The sequence below is a fragment of the Lissotriton vulgaris genome, chromosome 2_1, assembly GCF_964263255.1.
Source record: "Lissotriton vulgaris chromosome 2_1, aLisVul1.2, whole genome shotgun sequence".
In the NCBI taxonomy this organism is placed as follows: domain Eukaryota; kingdom Metazoa; phylum Chordata; class Amphibia; order Caudata; family Salamandridae; genus Lissotriton; species Lissotriton vulgaris.
In genome coordinates this window covers 1,948,460,317-1,948,473,038 of record NC_141687.1, presented here as the reverse complement: position 1 = coordinate 1,948,473,038, position 12,722 = coordinate 1,948,460,317, and the positions used below count along the sequence as shown (strand labels likewise).

Here is a 12,722-nt window from a genome sequence, read left to right as displayed (position 1 = left end):
GCAGCAATGCATCACAGTGATCATGCTTTTTAATGGACTTTCACCGCTGCTTGATAGAAAAGACGACATTGAGCTGATCAATTCATTTTTATAAATATGATCATGTTATTAAAGCCTAGAGTGCTTCCGTGACCTGAAATGCAATTTAATGGGGAATGCATACAAACATTGTGGCACCCTTCCAATAAAACTAGCCTATAGGAGTTGGGGCCTAAGATCAAAGTTGCATGATAACTTGTTGGTTATTATTAAATAACGTGTCCGTGTTAGATCAATGGTCTCTGTGGTCATGATACGGCAAGGGCACCCTAGCGCTGAGCCTTTTCCTTCGATCATTATACCCAAATGTTTTTGCACTTTACCTAACGTGGCTGCTAAACCGGACGCACGATACTTAAAGAGTTGCGGTCTAGCTTCGAATAGTTTCACCCTCCAATTGAAACGATGCACTCTCATCATACAACTATGTGTTCATTGGAGAGAGCAAAAGAACAACACTGGCCCAATCAGACAAACGCGTCTTTCGTGTGGACCAATTGCAAGCCTGGGCCAGAGGAGCGCGCGACATGTTTGATCACTGTGAAGTGGAAGTGAACGTAGAACTGGAAGGGGGCATGGAGGAGTGGATTTTTGACTAGAGTTAGGGCTGCGGTCTCTGGAGCTGTCCAGGGGGTTGCAACGCGGCCATCATGGCTTCCACCTATACTGCTGTGCTGCTGGTTGACACATCCCCCGCGAGCCCAGAGCACCGCTTGCGCCTCAGGCTGGTCGCTTTGCGGCTTTTAAACTATCTGGGCTGCCGCCTGGGTCCCGGCCGGGTCCGCTGGGGCTCCCGCTGCTTCGACTCGCGTGGGCTCCATGGCCGGCCATCTCGTCTCTGCCGTTTTCGGGAGCTCGGGGCCCGCAGCTTTGAGGAACTGGAAGAGGAGTTGGAGATTCGAGGGGATCGGGAGCCCTCGCGCACTACCCGCACCCGCGTCCAGCCGCCGGTCTCCTTGACGCACACTGCACTGAAGGAGACGCTGCTGGATTACCAGTGGGATCGGCCGGACATCACTTCGCCAGCCAAGCCAGCTCTGCTGCGGTCTAGGGGGATCAGGCGAGGTCCCTCCGAGGAGCCACTACAGACTCCTGAAAATACCTCTCCGAAGAGCCGCAACGCCATATTCCTACTTGCACCGTGCCCGCATTCAGAGGGAGAGTTGCAGCGCTTTCTGATGGGAGCCGAGGCTGAACTTTCCAAAACTGGGGCAATCGGCCAGGAGCTGAGAGACAGGCTATTTCCCAGGCCCCTTCAAGACTTGATCAGCAGCAGAAGTGTCGCCCTCTATTGGGTGGACACCTCCGAGCAGAACAAGGTGAAACATTATAAAGTTTGGGCACGTCTCAGGTGTCCGCAGATGCAATGTCAGTCTCTCTCCACACTCTACTCTTAAGGGTGAGGTCAGGAACCCCAGTACATTGGGTGATTGTTGGTTTCACTCTTTGTTTTTCCCCGTCTTTTTGAGCCAGGTTTGGACTAGTTGTAGGTCGTAATAGAAATGTTGTCATGGCGGGGTTGAGCTTCAGGTAGATGCTTAACTTCCATTTCTGGCTAAGGTGCTGCCTGCTTGAGGTGTTGGATGTGTGGAGCTTATTAGAATTTAAAGTTCAGTTGGAGTCGCCATGGGGTTCTATGTAAATGTTGCAGATGAACAAGCAAGATAGAACCCTGTCTGGAGCTGATAGTGATTGTCTGTCTGAACCGTGGGTGTGGTCATGTGAACCAACTGGTGTCTGTTGGCTAGTCAGGAGGAGAACCAATGAAAGCTGTTGCTGATGAATCCCAGTAGAATCTGAATGGTATGGGTTAGGTTGAGAGGACGAATGTCGAAGGTAGTTTAGAGTTCTTGCAGTGTCAGTAAGCAGGTATCACCTTTTCCTATGGTTAGGAGGACATAGCCCACGATATGTTGGTACCTCCAGGTGTATCTTTATTTACAGTACAAAAGTGATGTTGCAGGGTAACTTCGGTGCACTATCGTGATAATATTTAATGCACTAAGTCCAAAATGTTGCTCCAGGGACGTGAAGCAGCCACTGCACCCTTCAAGTAGGCGACCAGACTGCCCCCAATCACAATAAATGTGATCCCGAGCACCAATATTCAAATCAGAGTTCCCACAACGAGTTAGTGTAGATATGTTCTCCTCTTTATTCTCAATCTCCGTATGTCTTCCAAATACACTCAGTTGTTGGTAAAAAAAAAAAAAAAAAAAAAAAATATATATATATATATATATATATATATATATATATATATATATATATTTTTTTTTTTCTGGTGATATCATCAAGGGCTGTATAAACACTAAAACATATCCGCACCCTCACTATATCTTCCAAACATACCATATCGATTACGCACGGATATGATACGTTAGGAAGATATAGTGAGGGTGCTGATATGTTTTAGTGTTAATATAGTCCTTGATAACATGATAGGATTACATGAATATATATATATTTTATTTAAATACAGACTGTGTACTTGGAAGACTTTGGAGAAATATGACTGTTATTTGGGTTGGCAACCGCATTGATGAATACGGTAAGGAGTAAACCTTAGAGGTCTTACAGTTGGTTTGGACGTTGGTCAAATATGGGAACACTTATGGCATTACTTTATCCATTTAGGACATTGAAAGGCAGTATACGATATTGTGTGCTCGTAATAACCACACTTTTACAATAGAAAGAATAGGTGAGTAGGTTTGGAACGGAATCAGTCTGCATATGGCTGATCTTTTAGTTTGAGCACAATACAGTGGAGTGAGGCATGACATGATTTTGATACAAGAAATTATGAGGTTATCCTTCACCTCCTATTTTTTCTTTTAGTTGTTTCCGCTTAGTATACATAAATATTTGTGTTTACAACATATTTCATTGATCACAGGACTGTTTTAGGGTGTAACCATGGTACTAGAACACGGTCACATTGGATGTCTATGGCAGTATCTATATACTACTTTCAGCCATTTAGCCAAGGCTACTCAGCATCTAAATTTGTAGTTCCTTTCACAACAAATTCTTATCTTGGATCTATTGGTTTTGCTAATATTTGTTGATATTTGGCACTTAACTATCTATTCTCCTAAAATGTAACTGACCGCATGGAGATTATCTTACCGGTTGCACATCTCTGGCGAGAAGACTCTAGATAGACTTCCCCCCACCCCCAAAAGACATTGCATCATAGATTAGCAAATTTCGCAGCATCCCAAAAAAATTTGCAGCACACAATTGAATTTTATTACTTCAAAATTGTTTGTTTTCAGCCTTTAAAAATGGAAGCTATTCGAGAAAAAGTATTAGGTTTGAAATAGGCATGTTTAAGGTTAATGGGGTCGTTTTTTTTCTTTACCTTTCTTACTTGAACAAGCTGTTGTTAGTACTACCCATTGCTGAGCCTGATGGGCTAAAAGGAAGTGCTTCCATGGAGGTCACCCCATACGCAAACGATACCTTTATACTTACTCAGAACGACTGTTCGATCACATTTGAGTGCTGTCTACTCTTTTGAATGTGCCCTGTAGCTTCTTTCTCCATTACTGGCTACTTTCGTTGTATGTTTCCCTCTACTTGTAGAGACTCACTACAAGAGGAGTCTCCATGCAATGAGAGCAGGTCGCGCTCCTTTTCACCATCCTCTGTGCAATTGGCCTCCCTTTAGTATCCCTCTGTAGGTCGCCTCACTCTGCCCCTTCCCTTTGCTTATGTCCCATGTCTGCCCTTTCCTGTGTACAAGATCACATCCTGGTCCTTGACATACCCTTTCCTATGCATGGTATTTCTCTTTCTGCCTTCTCTCTGCACACTGCCCCACTCCAAATGCGTATGTTGTCAGCATATCTACCTGTGCCTTGTGCAGATAGCCCTGTCTTCTGCTTTCTTGTTCCCTGTGAAAGTGGTATCTGTACCCTTTTCTTTGGAGGACACTTATTCATAAAACTTGCCAATTAAGATGTCATTTCTCTGCCCCATACATATGCAGACATTCTCCATTTGTGTTCTGTGTATTGGTGGTCTCTTGTCTGCACCTTCAATGTCAGATAGTCCCTGTATTGTGGTTGTGACTTGTTTGCCTTCCACCGTGTAAACCACTCCCATCAGGTCTCTGCCTTCCAGTTTAGATCCTTGTGGGCCCAAAGTATTAATTTAGAAATATTGCTAATCTCTAGTGTTAACATAAACTTTGTAGATTAAGTCCCCTGGCTTCTGTCGTCTTGATGGCTCTCATGATTCATCTCATCTAGCCTGCACGTTCCCTATCACCATTATACTTAAACTGACTAATTTATGCACCTGTGAACCTAACTGCATTGTGTGTGTAGAGTAGTGCTCGGATTCAGTGTCTCTCGTGCCTAGCATGTCTGTTTCGTGCCATTTAATTCGAGATTGTGATTTAAGTGCGGACGTTCATAGAAGTGCAGTTGGACAAACCAGAAGTGCTGGGATCATTATTAGGGAGAGGTCAGAATTTTGTTTGGAAGCAAGAACAGGAGGAGTGTTTCAATTTGATTAAGAATGAAATTTGTCAGGCAGGGATTCTAGTTCCCTTTGATATTGGGCTAAAATCTATTATAACAGTTGAAGCAAGTGCAACAAGTGTTGGTGCCATTCTCTCACAAAAATATACTAGGGGTGAGAAAACTGTTGCTTTCGCATCTAGGACATTAAAAAATGTTGAGATGAACTATTCTATAATGGATAGAGCGGCCCTAGCTGTAGCACAGGGAGTTGCGTATTACCAAATGTACATATGGGTTATAGAATTTATTTTGAGGTCTGATCGTAAGCCTTTAGTCAGAGTTCTTCTACCTGGTGGCGTGAGCAAAGGTTCCTCGAGGTTGGCCAGACTGGCTGCCAGACTTCAAGAATATTGTTACATTCTGGAAGACATGCATGGTTGGCATTATGTACAGGTAGACTGTCTGTCCCGGTTATCAGTTGATTGGAAGTTAATGGATCTAGTAAGTGGAATGATAAACATGAAGAACTGGTGGGCTAAAAGGATGTTCTTTCATGGAGGTCACCCCATATGCAAACTATACATATATATATATATATATATATATATATATATATATATATATATATATATATATATTTTTTTTTTTACAATATGTTCTGGAGGAGGCCAGTGCTTTTTTCATGGAAGAGTGGTGCAGGGAAATAGATAGTGATGGCACCTTTTTAAGGAGGTTCTGCGGAAGGTAACTACCTGGAGATGGAAAGTAAGTTGTGTAGCAGTGTCAGTTTGGCCTTTTATCAAAGTCCTGGATGAAATGACCTTGTGTGGTGGAAGGGTTTTGATGAGAGGTGATAGGTTCGTGCCTACTTAGGGTTTGAGGACAAAACTTATAAACATGGCGCATGAAGGACAATTGGTGCAGGATTTGAATCCGCATAGTTAGAAAGCACAATTCTGGTGGCACTGTTTGGATGACCAGGTCATTGTGTGGGTGGTGAGATGCAATGTTTATAAAGAAGGGGAAAAAGACTCGAGGTGGATAGGCAGTCTATCATGTGACTGTTGGAAAATGAGTCATTCGTTGTGTGGCCTGCACAAGTAAAGGGTCTACTTTTGTCCCTCACTGGGAACCAAACACCCCATTTTAGTGCTTGACTCTCATAGTGTAGCATTGCAGAGCAGTTCAAGATCTACTCCAGGGAGGAGGTGTGGGCTAGTAATCACTGTTCACAGATATGCAGTAATAACACTCGCTAAATAATTTTCCAGCCTGTACTTTTGTTTAGAAAAAGGAAAAGCACATTTATTGCACACATACTACTCAATGCTAAGCAACAATTTACAAATATACATAAGCTGATGGAAATACTTCTTGATGACATTGCGTAAACATTCCCACCCCTCTCACAGGTGGGGATGGGGTCTAATACCACCACTCGTATGTATGAACATTATCTTGTCCCTAAATGCCAAGAGTTGACCATAACTTTGGGGGTTGGCCCTTACCACTGGCACCAAGTGAGTAGCTGCCCACTGCATTATTTTAACAAGCATTTCATAATGGGAACACATGCTATTATCTATAACCCCGATCGTGAGCACCTAAAGCTGACCATAAAATATACAACCTTTAATCACAGTTGATGACACTCTTGTTATTCAACTAAAGCTTTAGCAAGAATACATGTCTAAGCATGACTGGGAGTGAGGTGCACTTATAACTGTTAGCATGAATAACGCAATACAATCCCATCCTTTAAAAGGCATCGCATTAATAATTACATGGCTACATGACAGCGTGTGTGAGCAATACTTTGTTACCTGACTCCACGCTGGATTTTGGTCGCTGCTTCTTGCGCGGCCGCCATCTTGGGGGGGAAGTCGGTTGTCACGCTAGTGCTTAGCGTCAGGTGACCTTAAAGGTCGCGCCTCATCGCCGCTTCAGATCTGTTCCTGTGGCTCAGCCGGGAACTCGCACCCACTCACAGCTAATTTTAAAATACTTTTGTCTGGAACTATTGTATGTTTGTAACAGGGTGATCTACTACTACTGTTACTTTTAGACTTGGGGGCTCGTGTTTTTGCTTTACCTCTGCCGACTTGGGCATTAATTTCACAGCGTGTTAGAACATGGTCTGACAGCGTGTGTGAGCAATACTTTGTTACCTGACTCCACGCTGGATTTTGGTCGCTGCTTCTTGCGCGGCCGCCATCTTGGGGGAAGTAGGTTGTCACGCTAGTGCTTAGCGTCAGGTGACCTGCCTTCACACTATTTGTATGATATGCCGCCTACGACGTGCAGCGGACGAGTGCAGCGGGCGTGCCAAATGCGCGCCGGAGGTGCGCCAGAGGTAAGCCCGTCCGCGTCCCGGAGGCGCCCGGGCCTACCGACTGTGATGCACCTTCTGCCCCCACTCGAGAAACCCTATTATGCTATGACTCCGCAACTTTGCTTTGGCTCAAGGGAACTATTGGCTGCAACTGTCCCGTGCCTCTATGTGAGCCCTCCTTGGATGTTTTTAACTGCTTGCGCTGCGGGTGGATGGCTACTACCGCTCCCCACAGCACGGCAAATGTCAGTGCTATAAACCCCCCCCAGGCCTGCCACACATAGAGGGCAGCCCTTACCCCTGTATGCTTCTTAATACTCGATCCATGGGCAAACATGCCCTCGATCTTTTTAATCTTCTTACAGAACACAAACCGGCCTGCCTCTTTCTAACAGAAACCTGGCTGTGTGAGGCTTCCAACCCTGATATCTCCACTGCCCTCCCTTTGAACTACTGTATTGTGCGGAATTATCGTGTTCTGGGTAGGGGTGGTGGTGTGGCGATTGTAGTTGACAGAAAATATGCTTGCTCTGTGGTTGAGACTGAGGCTATCGCGGGAGTAGAATCTTTGGGCTTTTGTCTTTTTTTCTCCCCTCACCAGTCGTGCGCTGGCCTGCTGGTGTATAGGCCTCCTGGTCAAGTTAGTTCCTTTTCTGAAGATCTCTACCAGGCTTTGTCTCCACTGATCATGAAATACAAGCACTGCGTACTTCTTGGAGATTTCAATATCCATATGGACGATATGGAGGCTGCAGACTCCATAAAACTCCAGGATGTTACCAGCACTTTTGGCTTGTCTCCATTTATAGCTTCTGCCACTCATAACAAAGGTCATATTCTCGACCAGATATACTCCTCCCTCCCTATTCAGTCCTTGCCTCCGCTACCTTTGCTCTGGTCGGACCACTACCTGCTGAACTTTTATATTCTCAGCACCCCCAGGGTAACTGGCAGCTGTACCGACTCACAGCCCAGAGACTTCTGCCCCTACCATAGGGTTACGGCCGTCTCCCTGGAGCACTCCCTCACTGTGCACCCCTGCCCACTTATGGGCCAGCTGGATAACGATATCGCCACCTTTCAGTCATGGCTCCTACAGCGGTTCGATGAGCTTGCCCCAATCCCTACACAGCCCAAATCTTGTCGTCGCATATCGGCGCCCTGGTTCAGTTCAGAACTCCATGAGATCAGAAGGAGTTGTAAGAAGGCTGAAAGAGTCTGGCGTCGCAGTTATAATGAGGCTAAAGCTATCTATAAAAATGGTATCAAGGACTATCACAAAGCTATTACAGCTGGGAAAAAAGCGCACTTCGCCAGAAGAATCGATTCTGCGAATAACATTAGCAAAAACATTTTTAAAATTGTCAAGAAGTTTACGTCCCCTGCTGCCTCAACCCCTAACTCTACTCCATCTGAATTGTGGGTTGAGCAACTGGCGACTCAAATCTCCCCCCCCCCCCCCCCCCCATCCCCCCGATTGAGGCTCCACCAATGCCATCTGGTACATCCTCCCTTCCCCACAATCAATGTCCCCTTTCCAATGAGCATCTGCTTATAACTTTCCCACCCCTATCTCTCCAACAATCTTTGGATTTATTACAAAAAGTAAAATCCGGCTCTCCATCGGATCCCTGTCCGGCAAAAATTCTAGCCAAAATGGCCTGTGTCATCAATCATTTGGTGAATCCAATTCTTAATGCCTCTCTTGAAACTGGCATCGTCCCAATTGCGTGGAAAAAGGCACATATTGTCCCTCTTTTGAAGAAATCTAGCCTGGACCCTTTAGAGCACTGTAATTATCGGCCAATTTCGCTGCTCCCCGCCTTGGCGAAAATTGCTGAAAAGCATGTACACTCCACCCTCTCCAACTTTCTTGAATCGCGTGATATCTTTCACCCTTCCTAGTCTGGTTTCCGCCCAAATTTAAGCACTGAGACCGCCTTATTGGAAATCACCGAGTCTATTAGAGAGATCACGGACAGTGGTGGAAAGGCGTTGCTGGTCCTTTTGGACTTATCGGTGGCTTTTGATACTGTCCCTCATTGACGTCTTCTCGCTAGACTTCATGAGATTGGATTAAGAGGGACGCTATTCAATTGGCTCAAGTCCTTTTTGACCCACCGCCAACAACTGGTCTGGGCCCCTCCTTTTTCAGCAGCTGTCCCTCCTTTGGCCGCTGGAGTTCCCCAGGGGTCGGTGCTGAGTCCTACCCGTTTCAATGTTTATCTATCTCCTCTGGCGGAACTGGCTGAATCCCATGGAGCGCGTATCGTGTCGTACGCTGATGACACGCAGCTCCTTTTTACCTGCGACAAGAACGCTGACTTTGACGGCCTTTCCATCAGGAGGTGTTTGGAGGCCAATTTTCTATGGTTTCATGAGAATCAGCTAAAATGTAATTCGGACAAGTCCAAGATTATTTTCTTTGGCTGTCTTCCTGATATCCATTGGAAATCCTGGTGGCCCCCTGATATGCATCCTCCCGCATCTTCTACCTCAGTAGCACGTAACGTTGGTGTAAAGATCGACACAGGCTTAACTTTTAAGCCCCAGATTCTCAGCCTAGTTGGCCAGTGTTTCACCATGTTGCGCACTCTGAGGAAATTTCTTCCGCTCCTTTCCCTAACTCACAGGAGAATTACGGTCAAGGCATTGATTGGATCCAGACTCGATTACTCCCCCAGACAGTCCAGAATTCAGCAGCAAGGGCCATTTTTGGCCTTAGCCGCAGGGCTCCCACTTCAGCTCTCCTCGATTCGCTGCACTGGCTGCCGGTGCGGAAGCGCATCCATTTTAAAGCCCTGACCATGGCCTTTAAATCTTTGCATGGTACTGGTGCTGTATATCTCAGGAAAAGAGTGCAATTTTACCACCCTTCCAGATCTCTCCGGTCGGCCTCTCAGGCCTTGGCCATTATTCCTACTGTCAAACGTGCTCGCATTGGTGGTCGTTCCTATAGACTACTTGCTCCAAAACTCTGGAATAAACTTCCGCTGTCTCTGAGAAAGTTAGATAATCTCCTAGCTTTCCGGAAGGAACTAAAGACCTGGCTTTATGGTCAGTAGTTTCTCATTATTTGATCACTTTCTGGACCCCTCATCACAGATCTGTTAGCGCTGGGACTCTCTGCCCGAGTAGCCGTGCGCTCTATAAGACACCCGCTTAACATAACATAACATAACATAACATATGCAACCCTCATAAGGCACCCTGTCAGGGATGCTCTGCAACATATATTCAAAACTCAAATGTAACATAAAACAGGGCATGTGAAACTACTAGGAATGCATATCTTTGCAATTACTCCCATACACCTCTAGAGGATGTCAAAATGTGAGAACTCATATTAAGCCTCTCACACCAGGCTGTAGTTCTAATCTTCAGCTATCCACGTTGTAGAGCAAATGTTCCAACATTAGGTAGGCTTGTAACCATCCAAAAACCCTTGAGGAGTTACTTCTTTACAGTCTCCACAGAGACTTTCCAATTCTTTGATGGGGAAGTCCACACTGCTCGTGCAGCTCCCCATGCACATTTGCTTCACAATGGTGGTGACTCCAACTTCCTGAGGTCACCACAAGCTGAAAACAATTAGTATTCATTAACAAGGACCCAGCTAGGCTACACGATTCGTGGTCTGCCACGTGGCTCCCAGGGGGGGGAGGGGTCGGCCGCTTACCTCCTGCTGTTCAGGCCGTGCCCCCAGCCATCGTCTCCAGTCCAGGGCCCGTCCGTCGTCGGCACCTCACCGGCACCAGGGGCTGGTCTAGCTTAGCGGGGCCCAACGTTCATCTGTAGCCCCCGGTGCAAGGGCCAGCTGCGCGCCTGGCCGCCTTCCAAGGAGGCCGCACTCCCTAGGCGGGTCTGATCTGAGGCCTACTCCTTTCGCCGACCCTCGCCCCTTGTCGCCCCAGGGGGCTTGCTCTCCTCCGCTCTCCCCACTTCCGTCTGCTCCCACCTCTCCGCCGGCGGCAGGTGTTGCTTCTGCTTGGTCTGGCGCGAATGCTCGGGCTGCCCCGTTCGTAGGCTTGCGTAAGAGCCTCTCGCCAGTGGAATAGTTCCAGCAACGTCGCCAGTCGCTTCCGGTTGCCTCGCTGTCTCTGGGCCGTTGTCTGCGGCTCCATGAGGGCCCCTGTTCTGCAGTCGGGCAGTCCGCTGCACCCAAGTCTGCTGTGGGTCGGTCACAATTCCTCTCCAAGCCCCAGCGGGCCTCGGTTCTTGACTCCTCTCGCGTTCCGTGCCGGCCCCCGTCCGTGCCGCGGAGCCCCGCCGTCACGATTCCTGGGTCGGAGTCGGGTCCGCGACTGATGGTTGGTTGCTCCTTCGTCCCCGCTGCAGATTCTGGGCTGATGGGGGGTAGATCTGCAGTGAAACAAGGCTTAGGGGTCCAGGTTCAGGGGAGCTCGCGGAGAGTGCGCCCGCTCACCTAGCCATCTTGGCCATGCCCCCCGTCCCCAGTATTTTAAACACCAAAGTCGGTGATGTTAGCTAGTGTCTGTATGGCATGCAGCTTCTGCTGGTTTGACATTACGGTGTTGTTACTTTGTCCGTGTCCATGTATGATTTCAACAGTGTGTTGATGGAAGCTTTCCTATGTAGCAATGTGCGAAGTTTATGTCCAAGGTAGATGGATGCCGGAGATCTTTGTTTGGCAACACAACTCAAATGGATGTGAAGGGCTCCAAAGTTCACCTGTGGAAAACTTTGTGAACATCTTGTGATTCTGGGCGAAACACTTAATATCTCCGGGTCTGAAGAAAAAAATGAATGTATTCTTGTAATGTACTTGGTGCTCGTGTAAAGCGTGCCAATAGCATCTGGTCTATGGCGGAATGGGGGAGAGTGGGAAAACACAGCAGAATATTGCCTGTGCCTGGCCTCACTCAGAAACAGGAAGGGAAACCACACAGATGCAGGGGCAGCACATGGCTTCGAGGCTTTGCTGTGGGCGGGCTTAGGGCTTAAAGCGAGGCTTGGAGCACGATGTGTTTCAAGCTTCATTTAATAATAATAAATGAACAATGTATATCTGTGCATGCACGACCACGGACCTAGGTGCTCTTCAACAAAGTCTCGTCATGTGCAGCCGAATGTTTGAAACTTCCGGTTAAAGTATTATTTAATATGAAAGTAAAATGTGTAACATTCACACCAATGCCTTCCATAAAATATAGATTGCGCAGTCACCATGTGGAGGTAAGCCATTACTACGGAGCACAAGCGCAGCGAGACTGTAGATTTTGCAATCACCAAACTAACCATCCCAATCCTCCTTTTAAAAAAAGCCCAACACCACACTGATATCCTACTAGAAATAGCCCAAATGACGATCAACATTAAAAATTGCTAAAAACCTAAACATAAACAACGAAGCGGGAGGCATGGTGCAAGATGCACCCCCAGTAGAACTGTGGAATTTAGAGGAGGTGGGAGGAAGGAAAACTGTATTTAAATGTAATTAGCTAGGTGCAGGAACTACACACTGGCAAAGAGAAACAGAGCAGGAAACAAAGAAATAAAGTAATCCCCTAGAGATCAGACCAAGAACTGTAGTGTGATGAGACCGTACTTAGTCCCTGCTGCATGGAAGGGACGGAAGAGAGAAAGGAGGGACAAAGAGGCAGGACTGACCACTGGCAAGCAAAGATTTTTGAAGGACACTGAAATAAACAAACCAAAAGCTGGGGGATGGCTTTAACTCAACATAAGAAATTACCATAGGTTTTGAATACCTGACTTAACAAGCATTTGCAGTTCCATAGGTCGCGCACTTGTGAGAGTTCAGGCTATTGGCATTGTAAATGACAATGCCTTTTATTTATGTGTTTTGCTAACCAGCATATTTATAAAAGGCAATGTAATTTTAAATGCGAGAT

General features: G+C 46.6%; 1 protein-coding gene across 1 annotated transcript in view; it reads left to right on the top strand.

Moving 5' to 3' along the window:
- Nucleotides 1-590: 590 nt before the first annotated feature.
- The window catches only part of LOC147733537 (treslin-like), a 31,392-nt gene continuing 19,260 nt past the window's right edge, over nucleotides 591-12,722 (top strand). The window contains exon 1 of the mRNA XM_086956936.1: nucleotides 591-1,358. Within this exon, the coding sequence (XP_086813062.1) occupies nucleotides 690-1,358 (669 nt within the window). The 5' untranslated portion in view covers nucleotides 591-689. The remainder of the gene's footprint in view (nucleotides 1,359-12,722) is intronic.